Source organism: Meles meles, chromosome 3 (assembly GCF_922984935.1).
Source record: "Meles meles chromosome 3, mMelMel3.1 paternal haplotype, whole genome shotgun sequence".
In the NCBI taxonomy this organism is placed as follows: domain Eukaryota; kingdom Metazoa; phylum Chordata; class Mammalia; order Carnivora; family Mustelidae; genus Meles; species Meles meles.
The window spans coordinates 111,002,715-111,021,654 of record NC_060068.1 but is presented as its reverse complement, the minus strand read 5'-3'; the positions used below and the strand labels follow the sequence as shown (position 1 = coordinate 111,021,654).

The window sequence follows — 18,940 nt, the reverse complement described above, 5'->3', positions numbered from 1 at the left end:
AGTCCAACTAGGACTGAATTCTGCTACCTTCCCAAGTGAACCCAGGACAACGGAAAACAAGCTTAATTCCTGAGAATAAATGGAATGAGGAATCCAGAAAAAGTCATAAGGGCTGGCAAACTTTTTCTCCAAAGGCCAGGGAGTAATCATTTTAGGCTTGTTGGTCAAATTCAGTCTCCTATATTGAGTTTTTAATAATCCTTTAAAAACATAAAACCAAAACAAAGACTGCAAAAATAAGTTGTGGGCTGGATTTCATCCACACATGGGCTGTAATCTGCAATCTCTGGTAAAGACAACAAATAGGAATTCATCTGAGACAGCATACGGGACTTTATTAAGTCAGATACAGATTCGGGGCAAACGAGAAATGAACTATAAACGCAAACTACTATCAGCGAATAATCTGAGCCAAAACAGCTCACAGTAAACATGAAGAGAATGCAGTAAGACTACATGTGAATACAGACGACACTAAATAGGAAAGCAAGAAAAAAGGGAACACAAGGAGCAAAGAAAGAGACATAACAATTTGTAATCCATCTCAAGCACCAGGACAACTTCGTTCTACTGTAAACAGTGGCAGTGCAGTTCTGTACAGCCACACACACCAGTTAAGAACTGAAGCACTGGTTCCAGTGAACCAGATCATGACAATCAGTAGAGACACGAGTCTATCAGAACCCAGCTGCTAGGTCAGCAGCCTCCAGCAAGCTAGGACATGAACTTCCTGCAAGCTGTCTCAAGCTACACGACCACACATATACTTAACTCATTTAATAAGTGAAGAGACACAGTTAAGTACAAAAAAGTAAACCATTTACCACCTACTACATAACTTATTTTTTATTGAAAGTATCTTGCATTCGTGATGGATGCTTTCTAGGTTTTTCCAGACACTTTAACGTTAAAGGTTAAATTATTTTTTTACATGCAAGTAGTGTGAAGTTTCCCCCACATGGGATCACTGATTATAAAAAGATGACACACCGATGGGTTATTTGTCTTTTTTAATCGAAAAGCTAACAGACTGTCTAGTCACATTTCCCTCCAAACCACAAACTTAGTAGTAACTGAGTCTCTAGCCAACATATTCAAAGCTGAGAATTAAAAATGCAAAAACAAGTCCTTAGATCCAATTAAAGGAGCCCTGCTACATACAGGCTAATCAATACCAGTGGTACTCCTTGACTCCAGGAAGCCGAAGACACCCTAATAATTCCACTCAAAACATTTACCTCAAGTAGCCTTTTTCCAGTTTCCAACTCATGAATAAAGATAATACGTTATTAATTCTATTTCAGAAAACTTTTTTCAACTTGTTTTATTTACAATGCCAACTTTTAAAAGGTCATTAAACTAAAGTTAACTAGACAATAAACTAGGCAGAAATCGCTTTACAAAGAGAGGGAAAGCCCAAAATGCCACCTTCTACAGAGAACCCACAGTTCAGGTTTATTTAGAGCAAAGAAAAAAATCTTTTGATCATACTAGAAGAAACTCAGCCGTAAGTTTGGAATCTGTACTCAAACTACACATGCAAGGAGGACAATATTCTGCTTAAACAACTGATTCGCTGCTGCCATTTGTCTACTGTTTGTCTAATATTAACAATTATAAACAGAGCAGTGCAACTAGTATTTGGAACAATCCTTACAGTGTTACAGTGTCAGGCATAACATTTCACTTCTCTTCACACCACTGGTTCTCTTTGCGTACCTAGAAGAGACAGATATAAGGAAGTACCTTAAGTAGTCTTAAGACTACTACCTAATGATTCATTAACAGCCTCTGAGGAGGGTCACAAAAGGACAGACGGAAAACTAGAAAAATATCCAGTTACGAGTACACCTCCTTACCCTTCTTTGCCTCCCCAGGTTTTTATTCTGCCCTGCTGAAATTATCAAAAAAGCAAAGGCAATGGGCAATTAAAGTTTCAGACACCAGAGCTAACAGCAAATTCAAATACTTCATTCACATTATTTCAGTTTGTAGCTGTGTCAACATTGTGATTCATTCATTTCTTCTCCCATTCATAAGTTTTAGCTTTCAAGTATCCTGGCAGAACACCCACAGGGGTCGCTATTCTGAAGTCACACAGTTATGGGTTACCTTTAAGGTCCCAGGTGCCCAAACCAGGAATTGTGAAGGAGGAAATACCAAAGAGCCCCTGTGGCTGAAAACTAATTGTTCTTATGCTTATATAAGAGCAGTAGCATATAAGTGGTTAGACTCAAAGATAGGCCAGTCTCTCAACAAGAATATTTTTAGGACACAGAAAGTACCTATTACCATCCTTCAAAGCAAGTCTCCTCAATAGAGACACATCTTCTCCAGGCATGTTTTGGGTTTTTGTTTTTTTTTTTTTTAAAAAGCATGTGATCAGAAACAAGCCGTGAGCAACCTACCTGGGCTTCCTCTTCTTCAGTAAAGTCATTTTTGATATTGAAGGTCTTGCGGATCTCCTCAGGAGTTTTCCCCTTGATCATATTGGCAACAGTCTTGCATGTAACATCAAGCAAACCTTTGATGTCTAAGTAGTTCGCAGCCTGGAAGTGATTGTTTTCATTAAAGTATATGTGATGTTTTAAACTAAATCCAAGGTTAGTGACTGTAAATCTGAAATACTAGTTAAAAATACTAGTTAAGTTTGTGAAATTAAAGGGAAATACTAGTTAAGTTTGTGAAATTAAAGGGAAAATCAGCTTCTTTTGTGAAATATTTTCATACATACCCTTCGTTACACCTTCTATAATAGGGAGTCCTGCTGCTGCTTTAAGCAAACCACACTACCTTAAATGGTGAAGAATGGCCACTACTTGTGGGTGTGTGTATGTGTGTTCTCATGGGCACACAAGCACCACATGGCTAATCTTGACAAAAATATTTAAAGAGGCAGAAGCAGTAACAGCATTGCATTTTACTGATCTTCTCAAAGAATAAGCTTTTGGATTCTTTCTTTTTCTCTGTTTTCTCTTTATATAGATTTCTGCTCTTACCTTTAACATTTCCTTTCTTTGGGTTTAATTTCATCTTTGATTAGTTTAAGGTAAAAACTTAGATCACTGATTTAAAACTTTTTTTCCTTTCCTTTTTTCTTTACTGAAACTTTTCTTCTTTTCCAATATAGGTGCTTCAGCTACCAACTTCCCTCTGAAAACTACTTCAGCTACATCTCACACATTCTCATAAGTTGGGTTTTATTTTCATTCAGATCAAAATACCTTCTGGCATAAAATTTCTAATTCTCTCTTCCAATTTTTCTTTTGATTTCTTCTTTGACTCATAGGTTACTGAGAAGTTACTTAAGTTTTTCCAGATAGCTTTCGCTCATGGACTTCTAATTTAATTTCACTGTGATCAGAAATCACAGTGTGTATGCCTTGAATCCTTTCAAATTTGAGACTTGTTTTTTACCTCGAACATGTCGATCTTAATAGTATACACCTGACGATGTATTCTGCTGTCATGAGATTTAATGTTCTATAAATGTTTATCAGAACTAGTTTGTCAATAGTATTATTCGAAACTTCTATATCCTTCCTCATTCTACTTGTTTTATCAATTAAGGAGAGACAGCAGACAGTGGATTTATCTATTTATCCTTTGAGTTCTATTAGTTTTTGTTTCACTTTTTGGAAATTCTTTTAGCACTTAGGACTATACTAGCCTCTTAATAATGGACTGATCCCTTTATCATTATGCAATGACCCTCTTTAACCTCAGTGATATTCTTTGCTCTGAAATCTACTTTAAAATAGTCACTGCAGTTTTCTTTTGATTACTAGTAGCGTAATTTACTCTTCTTCCACCCTGTAAATCTAAGTGTGTCTTTAAAGTGGGTGTTCTGGAGACAGCACAGCTGAATCTTTTTTTCCTTAATCCAATGTGATAATCTGTACCCTTGACTTGTTGTGTTTAGACCATTTGCATTTAACGTAATTAATATGTGAATTTAAATATACCACTGCATTTGAGTTTAGAGAGAATTAAAGTTCAGTAACAATGAATTTAACAAACTCTTTTACAAGTGATAAGGCTCTGAACTAGAGATATCTTAAAGAATGCATTAAAAACATACCAGAATAAGTTCAAACAGTGTTCCTTGGTCAACTTTCAGGAATTCTTGGTCCCAAACAGGGATATCATCTGTCCGCTTTTCTTTGTTCTCATCATCCTCAGGAGGAGGGGGGTCATCCTTGTGGTGGGTGCACCACTGAATGACCTGGAACAAAGAAAGTTCATTCCTTTGTGGCATTACCTCACAAGGTACTTGTTCCACTACTGGGGCAGAGTTATTCCTACAATGGGCTAAGAGCTAGCTAGAAGCTGATGAGTAAGCAAATTACTGGCTGAGCTTGCAAAGCAAAACCGAAGCTTGAGGAATCTTCACAATCCTAGAGGCTAAAAGATCTTAGAAGAAAACCAGGGAGAGAGATTACTTCGACCACATTAAAAAGCTCCTGCGCAAAAAAATACATGAAGTCAGACAGGATAATGAGTGGAAAATATGTGCAACATGAACAAGCAGCAATGGATTACCCTCTAGAATATAAATCTTAGAAATCACTAAAAAGTGGGCACCTGGCTGGCTCAGTCAGCAGAGCATGTGACTCTTTGATTTCAGGATCATGAGTCTGAGCCCCACGTTGCTTGGAAAAAAACCACTACAGGGTGCCTGGGTAGCTCAGTGGGTTAAAGCCTCTGCTCAGTCCTCCTCTCTCTCTGCCTGCCTCTCTGCCTACTTGTGATCTCTCTCTCTGTCAAATAAATAAATAAAATCTTTAAAAAAAAAGGGGGGGGGGGCGCCTGGGTGGCTCAGTGGATTAAGCCGCTGCCTTCGGCTCAGGTCATGATCTCAGGGTCCTGGGATCGAGCCCCGCATCGGGGCTCTCTGCTCCGCCGGGAGCCTGCTTCCTCCTCTCTCTCTGCCTGCCTCTCTGCCTACTTGTGATCTCTCTGTCAAATAAATAAATAAAATCTTTAAAAAAAAAAAAAAAAAAAGACTCTGCTCAGGTCATGATCTCGGTCCAGGGATCGATTTCCGCATCGGGCTCTCTGCTCAACAGGGGCCTGTTTCCTTCCTTCTCTCTCTGTCTGCCTCTCTGCCTACTCTACTTGTGATCTCTGTCAAATAAATAAATAAAATCTTAAAAAAAAAAAAACACTACAAAGAAACAGGCTACAGATATGAACAGGCTATTCACAAAGGAAATCTGAATACTCAAACTGGAGAAAATGCTCAGTCTCTAATATTAGATACAAAAATCAACACTCCAGTCGGGTCCTACTTTAGAATGACCCCTCCCCCACCTCCAAAATTAAAATTTTGATACTCATCACTGGCAACATTGTAAGGACAACAAGAACTTTTATACTGGAGAGTGTAAAATGGTGTAATACCTTTGAAAAGTAATCTAGCAACTACCTAGTGAAGATGAGATGTGAATACATTATCACCAAGCAATTCTAAATACCACAAGACTACTGAGTATAAGAAAAAGTAGTAAACAGGGGCGCCTGGGTGGCTCAGTCATTGAGCGTCTGTCTTCAGCTCAGGTCATGATCCCAGAGTCTTGGGATTGAGCCTGCATCAGGTTCCCTGCCCGGGCTCTCCCACTCCCCCTGCTTGTGTTCCCTCTCTCACCGTCTCTCTCTCTGTTACAAAAAATAAAATCCTGGGGTGCTTAGGTGGCTCAGTGGGTTAAAGCCTCTGACTTCGGTTCAGGTCATGATCCCAGGGTCCTGAGATCGAGCCCCCATCGGGCTCTCTGCTCGGTTGGGAGCCTGCTTCTCCCCCCCTCCCTCTGCCTGCCTCTCTGCCTACTTGTGATCTCTGTCAAATAAATAAACAAAATCTTAAAAAAAAAAGTTAAAAAAAAGAACAAAGCAGTAAACATATATCAAGTTTCAGGAAGCAGGTTAGACCACACGTACCATTATAAAGACCAAAATCAACACTGAAAGTGTTAAGTTGTGGAATCTGGGTGTAGGGTATTTGCTGTGTAATATCACTTTTCTGTATGATTAAATTTAGTTCATAGTACATAATGCTAGAGAAATAAAAATGCTGGAAAAAATGGCAGAGCTGAGAAATTATACTGTCAGGAGGTAAAAAAGGGAAAGAACTATTTCTGGAAGAAAAAGCCAAAATACCAGTCTTTATGAAATAAACAGTATCTTTTTAAGAAGTATTCCAGTTGTGTAAGAAAAAAACAGCAATTAGTATTTGTTTACGTAGGCACTAAAAATAACTCTTAAAAGAGTATTAAGAAATTAATGTTGATTATTCTTACTTGAGGGGGTTTTAGGCCCAAGAGAGACAAGGATGGGAGATTTTACTGTGTACTTTTAGTTTTTAGATCATTTAATTATTCAATGCATAAGTTTAAATATGCCTAAGACTTAATAATGCAAACAGATTAAAAAAACTTACTCTCAGAAGCGGCTCTGTATCACCCAGCCCATCAACTGACCTTCTGTACTAACTCCTTGCTTATTCATTATGCTCTACTCAGTACACCTGCCTCCCACCTTTCCTCAAAAGGTAGAGCATGCTCTTGTCTTGGGGTCACTGCACTTGTTCCCAATGCCCACAATTCTCTTCCTCCACATATTCATCTCTTTATTCAAAGATCAACTTCTCGGGGCACCTGGGTGGCTCAGTGGGTTCAAGCCTCTGCCTTCCGCTCAGGTAATGATCTCAGGGTCTTGGGATCAAGCCCTGCATCCTGCATTGGGCTCTCTGCTCAGCAGGGAGCCTGCTTCTTTCTCTCTCTGCCTACTTGTGATCTCTGTCAAATAAATAAAATCTTCAGGAGCACACACAAAAAAAGAGCAACTTCTCAGTAAGGCATTTCCTGACCACTTTATTTTAAAAATTGCTAACTGTCCACCAATCAACCCACTTATAATCCATAGCTTTCCCATCTGACAGATTTCTTACATTATACATTTTCCCCAGTTTTAGAATGTTAATTCCCTAAGGGCAAAGACTATCTATGGTTCACTGCTATACCTCCAGCACCTAAAAAATACCTGGCACTTGAATGAGTGCAAACATAAGTCCTTTCAGATGCACTTTACATTAGTATAAAATATGTTAATTGCAAGACAAAACCCAGAAGCTCTAACTACATAAAATATAAAACTTCTAAACCATAAAATACTGTAAAACGACATAAGAGAACACAAAGTGATAGAAATGCTATATAAATGACTCCTATAAAAAGCCCACTAGAGGGGCACCTGGGTGGCTCAGTGGGTTAAGCCTCTGCCTTCAACTCAGGGTCCTGGGATCAAATCCCGCATAGGGCTCTCTGCTTAGCAGGGAGCCTGCTTCCCCCTCTCTCTCTGCCTGCCTCTCTGCCTACTTGTGATCTCTCTCTCTGTGTCAAATAAATAAATAAAATCTTAAAAAAAATTTTTTTTAATTTAAAATCTTAAAAAAACAAAGCCCACTAGGGGTGCCTGGGTGGCTCAGCTGGTTAAGCATCAGCCTTCCGCCCAGGTCATGATCCTTCCGTTCTTGGATCAAGCCCCACATCGGGCTCTCTGTTCAGCGGGGAGCCTGCTCCTCTGTCTCCCTCTGCCTGCTGTTCTGCCTACTTGTGCTCTCTCTCAATCTCTCTGTCAAATAAATAAATAAAATCTTAAAAAAAAAAAAAAACCCCACTAGACTACAAAATGGATGAACCCTGAAAACATTATGCAAAATAAAATAAACCAGAAAAAAAAGACAAATATTGTATAATCCCACTTTAGAAGGTACCCTCAACAGTCCAATTCATAGAGACAGAGAACAGAATAGTGGTTACAAGGGGCTGGAGGCAGGAAGTATTGAGGAGTTGTTTAAAGGGTACAGTTTCAGTTTGCAATGATGAAAATTTTCTGGAGATAGTGAGTCATGGTGATTGCACAACAATGCAAACGTATTTAATGCCACTGAATTGTCCACGTAAGGAAGTTAAAAATGGTAATTTTTATGTTATGTATTTATAACAATTTTTTAAAAGCCCGTAAGAAAGACATGCAAGAAAGAAGAAACAAAGAAGAAAATATAAAATGGTCAGTAACATGCGTAAAAAATATTCAGGCTTAGAGAATCACTTTTTACCCAGTTCAGGGCAATTAAGAGTGATAATAGTCAATTATGGTAAGATATGGAAAAATATGCAGCACAGCTGCATCTCACACCAGGGTCAAGAGAAAGCAGATGAAATTGCATATGGCTAATGACTTTCGAAAATCTCTGAGAAAAGGGCCAAATGGAACCAACCATTCCCATTTCTAAGCCTAGTTAATTTCCTCTGCCTTGTAAAAACTGGGTGCTGTTTCTCCAAATGAGTATCCCATTAAATACCTGGTTCTGTTATGGAGCCATGTGCCCTGAAACACTAAGATTCTATTCAATGTCAAGAGCCTTTTATGCTTAAAACAAAGGTAAGGTGATCAAGGGTGGGGATACATTTATTCTCAAGCTCCTTTGAGGCTATAGCTATCCAGTAGACAAACAAAAAATTTTTCCTTTTTGCTAAGCACATACAGTCATACTTCAGTAATTTAAATGTTAATCAAAAAGACTATAAAACTACCCCTGAAACAAGTAATACATTATATGTTAATCAAAAAACAACAAAAGACTACAGAACTCGGGGTGACTGGGTGGCTCAGTCAGTTTAACTGTCCGACTCTTGATCTCAGCTCAGGTCTTGATGTCAGGGTGCTAAGTTCAAGACCCACACTGGGCTCTGCACTGAGGATGGAACCTACTCAAAAAAAAAAAAAAAAAAAAAAGACTACACAAATCAAATATTCACCGGGCCTGATTAAATAATTACAACAGACATTTAGAGTCCTAATCCACCTATGTAAGGAAGCTACTTATGTAGCAGTATAGGAAGACCGCCCAGATGTTCAATGACAAAAGAAATGTACATATTCAAGTACACAGTTTGTTGTCTTACCTTTTTTAATATTGCTGCATTAACATTTGGTAGAGGAACTGGATCATCATCTCCTTCATCATCCATTCCCAAATCTAAGAAAACCAAGAGACTTGTCATTATTTCCCAATTCTAATATTTACACCAACCAGATATCTCAAACAAGTAACAAACGTGGAAAGTATTCTACTTAAAATAGTTCTCTTATGAGCATTTAAAAATTAGCAGTTCCTAACAAGAGGCCCATAAACCACACAAAACTATATAAAGCTGTATGAGTAGACAAACACAGGAATATTACATAAACAGAATCCTTAATGAGGAAGAAAAGTAACAAAGGGGACTGAGATGACTAGAAAGCCATGTGGGCTGGAGGCATCAAAGCCACACCATTATCCTTACTTTTTATACCAAAATCTCTAGATGGGCAGCATTTAGAAAAACAGAATAATAAGCATCTCAAATAACGGAATCTCAATCTATTAAAACCCGAAGCCCAAATATGTATATATACATACACAACAAATCATACAGCCACTGACAAAAATAAGGCAGGCAGCTCCATACATACTTGTTATGATTTCAGGATTAAAGCTGTTAAAAGCCAGGTATAAGAAAATGTTATCTGAATAAAAATGGGTATAGATGTATATATTTATTTATTTAAAAAAAAATTTTTTTTAAAAGATTTTATTTTTTGACATAAAAAAATTTTTTTAAAGATCTCATTTATTTTAAAGAAAAAGCACATGCACAAGCAGGGGGAGCAGGAGAGGGGAAAGCAGACTCCCCGATGAGCAGAGAGCTGGTACATGGGGCTTGATCCCAGGACCCTGGGAACATGACCTGAGGCAAAGGCAGACATTTAACTGACTGAGCCACCCAGATGCCCCTAAGCTTATATATTTAGATTTAAAATATCTCCAGAAGTATATGTAATAAATTATTAATATCATGTGTAGGGAAGTTTACAACAATGTGGGTTGAGGGATTCAATTTCAGTGTATACCCATTATTCATCATATACATATTATCTATAATTTTGAATCTACAGGTTGTTCCAATAAAAAGCCTAACTTTCAAATTCTCAAAGTGATTGGTTAAGTTCAAAGAAAAAACTTAGAATTAAAATCCCTATTATGTAAAGATTCTAAACACAAGTATTTTTCACGCCAAATGTGTCTGTCCTCCAGTTTCTACATGGCTTAAAAAAGAGCTGCCCACAGTTAATTAGTAGTTAGCAAGTACCAATATTAGAGGCCAAAAGTTACTTCAGCTCTATACTGCTTATAACTGAGTATCAGTCATGCTGACATGGCCAGTGTTCAGTCAAACCATTTGAATTTTTGATATGTAACAGGTGTCCTAGGCAGTGGAGAGTCAGCAATGAATATGGAAGGACAGAAAAGAATTGTTACAATTTTAGACAGAACTGCTCAAGATGTCTCACTGACAAGATGATACTGTGTAGTAAAATTCTAAAGGAGAGAGAACATCTAAGCAGTAGAAGTCACAAACACAAAGGCCTTCTGATAGGACATTCTGGCATATTCTAGTAACACTAAAGCAATCTAGTGTTACTACAGCATGGTTAGCAAGGGTGAAAGAACTAGATGAGACCAGTGACAGGAGACCTGACTGTAATTGGGTCTCAAACATTTTGGCTACTGTATTGGGAAGAGATGGCAGTGAGGAGCAGAGAAAAGAAGGAAATCAACTATGGGGCTGGCAATAATCCTAGCACAAGATGGTGGCTTGTACAGGTTTATAGCTATGGAACAAGAAATGATCCAGTTTTGTATGCATTTTGATGGTAGAGGCAAAAAGATTTGCCAACAGATGGCAAGTACAATGTGAGTAAGGGAAGACTAAGGTTTATGACATGAGGAACTTGATGGATGAAACTGCCGCTGGAGTCACCATTAACTGATATGGGGAAGGCTATCAGAGAACTGTTATTTTGAAGGGTTGGGAATTAAGAACTTAGTTTCCTAAGTCTGAGGTACCTATAAAGATATGCAAGTAGACCAAGCAGTTAAATATGCCAAGTCTAAAAATCAAAAGAGGATAGTTTGGGGAACTGATGTATAGATAGCTTATAACACTATCAGTCTAAGTGAGATAACCAAGGAAACGAAGGAGTATAAATATAATGAAAAGGTCCAATGATTAAGCCAGTCCTCGGGAACTACAAGCATTAAAGATGAGAAGACAAAAAGCTCAGTAAAGTATCCTGGACGTGGAATGTAGAAGGGGATGATCAAATGGGGTCAACTGGTCTAGATGAGAAATCAAACAGAAAACGATGCACTTGAGAACATGGAGGCCACTGAGTTTAGCAAGCAGTTTCACTGGAGTGGTAAAGAGCAGAGCAAATTAAAAATTTATCTTATTTTGTTGGAGAGATGGATCACTCATTTACTCTTCTCCTTTCTACCAATGTTATTCCCTGATCCCATCTCAACCTAGAGTAAAACTATAAAAATGACTGTGTCAATTTGGACTAAGCTCGCTTTTGCTTTTCCTGTACTAGGTATGAACTATTCTTAATCAGAAGAAAATAAGAAGTTACACTATATAAAATACTTGTGTTTGGGGAATCAAGATAGTACAGGAAATATAATACAGAAGACCAACTGGTTTAGATCCAAACATTATTTGGAAGAAGGCTTATAAGTCGTATTAAAAATAAGGGCCTTAGGATCACTTCTCTAGCATTTAAACTAAGGATGCACAATGTCTTTTCTACTTTTAGACTGAATGCACAAGTATCAACAGTCATACCTTTAAGCTATTTAGTTTCAAGGACTTCTGAAAGACAACTGTATCTTGATACCACATCCTGGACCTGAACAAATCAGTCAATCCACATGTACACATGCCAAGATTTTCACTTCTGATTATCCTGTGATTAGGTTTTATTTCTGTTTTCTAAGTCACAAAAAACTCATAATCAGAGATACTGCAGATGCCAAATTCAACAGACTCCAATCCTGAACAGGCTAGAATTCTATATAAGCCACTGGTACTTAAAGCCATTCACCTTTGAATCACCAAAGGCTATGGAAGAAAAGAATCATTTAACTGTTGCTATCACTCCACTTGCTTCAGTGATCAAAGGAGGCATGGAAAACCTTCAAGGAGCCCTATGTTCTTACACTAGGCAAATGCCTCTTTGAAGCAGCACAGGAGAGATCAGTGTGCCAGACACCAACGAGATGAATAAAGAGCACTTTCATTGCCAAAGCAAGTATTCAGGCAGTAATTTTGGTATCAGTTTCCAAATCTTCTAGATAAAGCCTTATTCACCTGCCTTTAGGGACACCTGGATTGCTTTCACACTCTTTATTAGTGACCATACCATAGTTCTTCACTCAACAGGTACTTGATAAACAGTGACTGAGGGATGTACCAAGGGGTTTACAACAAAATAGAAGTCATCTATTTATTTAAGTTACCAGGATACAGAACTCTAAGCACCACATGATTGGTACTAATTACCAAAAGAGTTACACCTTCAGCTTAGCTTAGAAAATAGAAGACACACCCTCTGCAATCTGGCTTCTACCTCTACCACACCTAATAAATGCAGTTAAGAAATCCTCCTACTATGAAATTCCAAATGACCAGTGTGCAGTATATGAATGTGATAATCATTCTGATCACCTCAAAATGCCTCCCTCTACCCTTGGCTTCCATAAATCTTACCCCACTGATTCTCCACTTCTGACTTCTACTCGCTTAACACCTGCCTCTCGTTCCTATACAGCTGACTGCCAACCTCATTTACTCCCATAAATACTCCTATAATCCACCGCACAAAGTCTATGTATCTCCAGCAGTCACCAGGTCAGAGGCCAAGATCCACATACTACTCAACTGCCTAGTAGACTGTTACAGAAATCTTCTGGGGACGTGGGAGGGCTGATTGAACATACCTAACATGGTCACCTCAAAGTCACTTTCCATTTCTCTCAAACCCATTCTTGAGTTTTACCAACTACAGTATCACAATCTCATTCCACACCAATAAACCCCAACTAAAAACCTCAACTCTACTTTTCGCTAACATAGCTTGTCTACTTTACTTCAAAATAATCTCCCAAAACATTCTAATTTTACTAGATTTGAAAATACCATCTCACTAGCACTATCCACTTTGTTTTCTCCACAAGCTTGAAAAATAACATCAGCCAAGATGGAATCCAGCACCCCTTGGCACACTACACTAATACACTAATTACACTAATTACATGTGACTGCCTGTCTTGTTTGGTGTCTTTCTCCCTTTCTAGTTTAAAAATTCTTCAAGAGCAAAGACTATTTCACACTTACCTTCCTTTGACCCCCATAGCTAGTGCTTCACACGTAACTTTTCTCTTAAGCATAAGCCACATGAAACCCTTTGATATCTGAATACTAAAGAGAAGTCTTATTACTGTTAGTTTTTTTTTTTCCACCAATGCTAGAAATCAAATTGTAATGTCTCCATGTACTATTAATGTCCACCATTCCACTGGTTAATATTAATTTTAACTAAAGTTTCAAAATGTTTCAGGACCTGTTTTCTAACTTTACCTCTTCAATGTGCTGTGTATATGCTTTGCAGCAGCTTCAGAGGAATGACAAAATGGACAAAATGGAAAACTTGGTTAAAAAAAAAAAGACATCTCAGTTTACCATCTACTCAGCTTACTTCTCTGTTGAAACAAAGTACTGTATTTAGATACCATACAGGAAGGTATCTCTTTTTCAGAGCCTTTTTTCTCATTAGAAACTGTGAATCCAAATTCACTTGAAACAGAATTGGGCCATTGTCTGATGCTTGGAAATCACTTCAATATTAGCTTATGGTCTTCCCTAGATGGAAAAAATCCATTAATTCAGACAATGCAGAAAGGAAAGGATGTCCTGTATGAAATATGCAGTTAATTCTTTAATTTAAAAAATGTAAACTTGACTCCTTCACACTTTTGAGGATTTAATGACAAATTGAGACATGTATAAATTCAATGTTCACAGATTATCTCCAACTAAATATTACTTCCTTTCCCTGACCGAGGTTTTCTAATAAACTTACCTTCCAACATGGTCTTGATAGTCACAGACTGTTTGGCAATTTCAACATCAACTTCGAATATCTCTCCATCGGAACTCTGCAACTTAATTGAAGGCATCTAAAAAAAAGTATTACATTGAATTTGAAATTTAAGAGAGATTCATTTTATACATTTCATCAACTAGTCTGTTTTTAGAAATTATGTATAAAATCCTAAGGCCATGTAATTATCTATAACACTATAAAACACTGCAAGTGGTTATTCACAGGCCAGCACAGAAGTGTCGCTATCAATTTTTTCAAAGTATAGCTCCTAGGAACACAAGTTTTTAAGGCTTGCCTTAATGAATTTACTACTGATACAAATTTAAGAATTACATTCTACATTTTCAATGCAAAATATATTTAAAATAAACTTATTTAGTCTGTGCCTGCATTTTTAAAAATGTATTTATTTTAAAGAGAGCAGGAGAGGAACAACACATGAGTGCACATACCCACATGAGGGAGGGACAGAGGGAGCAAGAATCTTAAGCAGACTCTGCTGAGCATGGAACCCCACATGGGGCTCGATCCCATCACCCTGAGATCATGACTGGAGCCAAAACCAAGACCTGGAGGCTTAACCGACTGCATCACCCAGGCACCCCTTTGCCTGCCTTTCTGCTGTCACTGAATACGGACTATTCTCATCTGAATAGTAAGCTGCCACAATCAACCTGCAAACCAGAGGGTGGTCAGTCCAAAATAAACAAAGCTACCAAATAAAATACAAACTTTCCAATAGTGAGACTTACCACTGAAAAATGAGTTGTGATCCAAAGAGGGTATGAGATTCTTGTTTTATGTTTGCATCAATGTAAAATATACAAGATAATAATATCTTTAAGAATAAATCTAATCTGCTAAACCAAATAAGGTACTTAAATTTAACAGGCCTTTTTATCTTTCATTACTAACTGTCCAGGTGCCCAATTTTTTCTGCTTAAATCCTCATAGAAATTACCTGTTACTTACTTCAGAAATGTTATTTATTTATTTATTTTTATTTATTTATTTATTTTTTAAAAATATTTTATTTATTTGACAGAGAGAAATCACAAGTAGGCAGAGAGGCAGGCAGGGAGAGAGGAGGAAGCAAGCTCCCTGCGGAGCAGAGAGCCTGATGCGGGGCTCGATCCCAGGACCCTGGGATCATGACCTGAGCCGAAGGCAGAGGCTTAATCCACTGAGCCACCCAGGCGCCCCCAGAAATGTTATTTATTAACTCAGATTAATTGTGAATCATTGGGAAAAAGATACTTCTTAGATAAAAATTAGCTAAGCAATTAACTACAAAGGATTTAAGTTCTAGCAAAAACTCAAAACAAAACAAAACAAAAACCAATTCTTTACAATTTAAAGTTCTAAGCAATCAATCTATTTTCAGATTCTTGAGGGAAGAAGGAAGGGCAGCAATACCTGATAATTACTTCATGATCCCTTCAAGTATCAAATACAGATTTTAAAAGGGCTGTGCTTCTCAGGTATTCATAATCCTGCAATGTCACTATTAAGACTGTAAAATTTGGCATTTAAAACATTCCCTGCACCTATTTTAGGATCAAAGCCTCCATTAAATCAGTTAAAACATTCATTTGGCTTTTCTGAGACAATTATTTCCATCTCCCAAATAAGCTGTTAGAGAAAGGAAGCAAAAAGGTAAAAATCAACCACTGATAGATCCTGCTCTCACTCATCCATGATTGAAGAGAATCAGATTTCACTTTTCAGTTCACAAATATGTCTGTTCCTCCATGTTGCTTAGTGCTTGCCAATATTGCAGTTGTCCTATTCAATAGAGAAGGGCCCAGAGCATAGGACCTTCCCTGTGACAAGGCAATAACAAAAGGTACCCCCCAAAGAAATATTTTAATGTGAACCCAATTTTTAATTACAAAACATTCTGTACTCTTTTTATATTCCATAGTACTGGAATGAACACTAAAGAAAGACAAGTCTGGCAATACTGTTGATAAAATTTTAAGCACGATGACCATTTCATATTTCTTTCAAATAACTCTTGATAAATAACCAGATCTGCTTAGTCATAGTCAAATTCCTGTATTAGGTTACTCTTAAGGGAGCTGAGATCTTATTAAATAAGCAGGCAGCAATGGATTAATCTGTAATCGAATGTATTTTGTGATCCCCAACTTAACAAAGAGAAAATTTTTTTAATGTCATAGAGCTAGAATTCAATGCAAAACTCTATTGATAACGGACGAGATCTTGATTTGACATGCTTGCAAGACAATTCCTAAAGTTCCTTATCTGGAAAATCAATCACCCTCCGTGACTGGCAAGAGGTAGATTCTATCAACAACGTAAAGAAAACACCTGTGTTTTCAGTGACCCGAATTCTGACACCTTTTGAAAGCTGAATGGACAAGTATGCACTGCTCTGTAACACCGATACACTCTATTGTGAGGCTCTGATGAAAAATTCATGACCCCAAAACCCAAACCTGAGACCCTTGTCCAGGTCAACCTCCAATTCCTATAAAACTTAAAGTGTCTGGCTTTGAAAGAATTGGGCTGTCTACAAGTCACACCACTATAGTGAGAACACCTGCTATTTCAACAGTTGTTTCCCAACTCCAAGCTATGGCAAAATAATGGAGAAAAATATTCTAAAGGAGCAGGCAGCCTGCTGGGCAAATGTGAAGCCCAAGCACAGTTAACAGCACGGGTGACTAGTAACGCCAGATAAAAGGAAGAGAAAGGATGGGAGCGGAAAATCCAGCGCTCCAGATTCCTACCGCCACGCTCCTTCCAGACACCAAAACAACAAACGCGCCCACGCCCACGCCAGCCTAGGGGCCTCCACTGAAAGCCCCGCCGCCATCCCCGCCCTGGGTCCCGGAGGCCGGCAGGCTCACGGCCAAAGGAGGCTCCGGGCCGCCGCCTGGGCCTTGCAGCCGAGCTCCGCGCAGGCGGACACTCGCCCCGTGCGAGGAAGGACCAATCCCGGGCCCGTCTCGCACCTTCTCCCGCTCGCCCACCAGCCCCTACGCCCACGAGGCGCTGTGAGGACGCGCGGCCAGGAGAGGGACTTGCCGCCACCTCCCGAGAACAGGGTGGGCGACGGGTTCCACTGGGCCTTAGAGAAGCCAGGCCCAGTGCTTCCCGCCTCCGGCAGGCCCAAGCCTCAACCGTGCAGCCACCCAGCTCACAATCTACGGCGTCCCCGCCCCTTCCCGCTAGGTCGGCGGCCACTCACGGTGCTCGGTCTCAGGCCGACTGCGGGTCCGAGGCTGACAAAAACACAGCGGCCTCCGCGACAAGGGTAGAAAGGCGGAGAACAAGGCCACTACGGCGGCGCGGCGCGGCGTCGGCCTTTATAAGAGCGGGCGCAGGCGCCGAGGACCGCGGCGCCCTTGGCGTCACAGAGCCGGTGGGGCTGGCCGCCGAGATCGCCTGATGCAGGCAGAGGACGGCGAGGCGGGCTGGCGGCGGGCGCGACGGTGCGGGGGCGGGGCTTCGTTCTCACACGGCCCACTGCACCCCCGCCTCACCCCGCCGCACCCCTGCAAGCGCGGCTTGCTGTCCTGAAAGCAGGAACGCGGGGCTGACTGGATCGCTCCGCAGCCTGCAAGGGTCCTTCAGGCAGGGGCTGGCCTAAGCCGAATTAAAGACCCCAGTCCTGAAAAGCCTAGAAACCGCGAGTGGGTGTGTTGTGCAGAGGGGTTCGTGTTGAGGAGGGTGACTCCCCTTTCGTGATGGGGAGCGGGAACCCGGAGGAAGAATGGCAGATGGGCGATGGCAGTCACCGCTCTGGGATTCCTCTTAGGGTCTCAGTGAGATCCCCTGGGCCCGGCAGGCGTTAGCTCACTCTCCGCAAAGACCCATGAGGGTCATTTTTTTTTTTTTTTTAAGATTTTACTTATTTATTTGACAGAGAGAGAGAGCACAAGTCGGCAGAGAGGCAGACCAGCAGGCTCCCCGCTGAGCAGAGAGCCCGATGCGCGGCCGGGGGTGGGGGTCTCGATCCCAGGACTCTGGGGTCATGACCTGAGTCGAAAGCAGAGGCTTTAACCCACTGAGCCACCCAGGCGCCCCCCTTTCCCAGCTTTATGCCTTAGAACAGATCCAGAACTGCACAGTGTAGTGCTCTTTAGCCTTATTGCCTACTGTTGTTTTCTAAAGAGGCCTCCAGGCCACAAGAACCATGGCTACAGCGAAACCCCAAGTCTGGAAAGGAGGTGTCCCTAGCGGCGAAAATCCATTCACTCAGCAGTCAGGTACTGAGCGAAAACGTGTGTGTGAGGCAGTCTTGCATGATTCTGGGGGGAGCCAGGCAGCCAGGGTGCAGCGTGCACAGGACTCTTGTATGGGATGCTCCCTGAAGTCCCTTGGGTCCATAGGATGAAGCCAACGCTAAAGGAAAGGGGTTAGAGTTCGTGGCAAAACACTGACCCCCTCCTCCCCACCCCGCCTCATGCCATCCAGTCAGGGCTTCTGTGGGACTCCACCCCATTGCTGCTGGGTGAACATTGCCACCCCTCCCTAGGAGACTGAGGCGCCTGTCTCACCTAACCACCAGGCAGGTGATGGGATTCCTGACGCCAGGGAGACAAAAGACACTTCCACACAGGGCCTCCTAAAGAAATCAGAGGCCTACAGCTCTTCTGCGATGGGACTGGGCAGGGAAGCCAAGCAGCTTCTTGGGTTACCAGGTCTTTGTTTACGTGCTGTGGTATCCAGTGTCTGCCAGGTGCCACCGCTGATGGCAGGGAGATGAAAGGACCTAAAGCTCTCATACTTTTTTTCCACAACACAGCCCCACCCTCTGCAGCTCAGAATTCAGGTCCCCTAGGCAAGGCCCACTGAGGCCCCTTTGCTCCGGCGCCCGTGGCATTCAAGGTGGCACCTTGCAAAGTCTTGTTAAACATCC

At 40.5% G+C, this 18,940-nt stretch overlaps 1 protein-coding gene across 1 annotated transcript; it reads right to left on the bottom strand.

The window, feature by feature from the left end:
- Window positions 1–831: 831 nt before the first annotated feature.
- On the bottom strand, window positions 832–17,424 carry SKP1 (S-phase kinase associated protein 1). Its single transcript, XM_046000992.1, has 6 exons — window positions 17,267–17,424; window positions 14,026–14,122; window positions 8,967–9,040; window positions 4,082–4,225; window positions 2,409–2,549; window positions 832–1,719 (listed from the first exon to the last, which is right to left on the bottom strand). The coding sequence occupies exons 2-6, from the start codon at window positions 14,120–14,122 to the stop codon at window positions 1,684–1,686; spliced, it is 492 nt and encodes a 163-aa protein (XP_045856948.1). The 5' UTR covers window positions 17,267–17,424; the 3' UTR covers window positions 832–1,683.
- Between the last annotated feature and the right edge of the window lie 1,516 nt (window positions 17,425–18,940).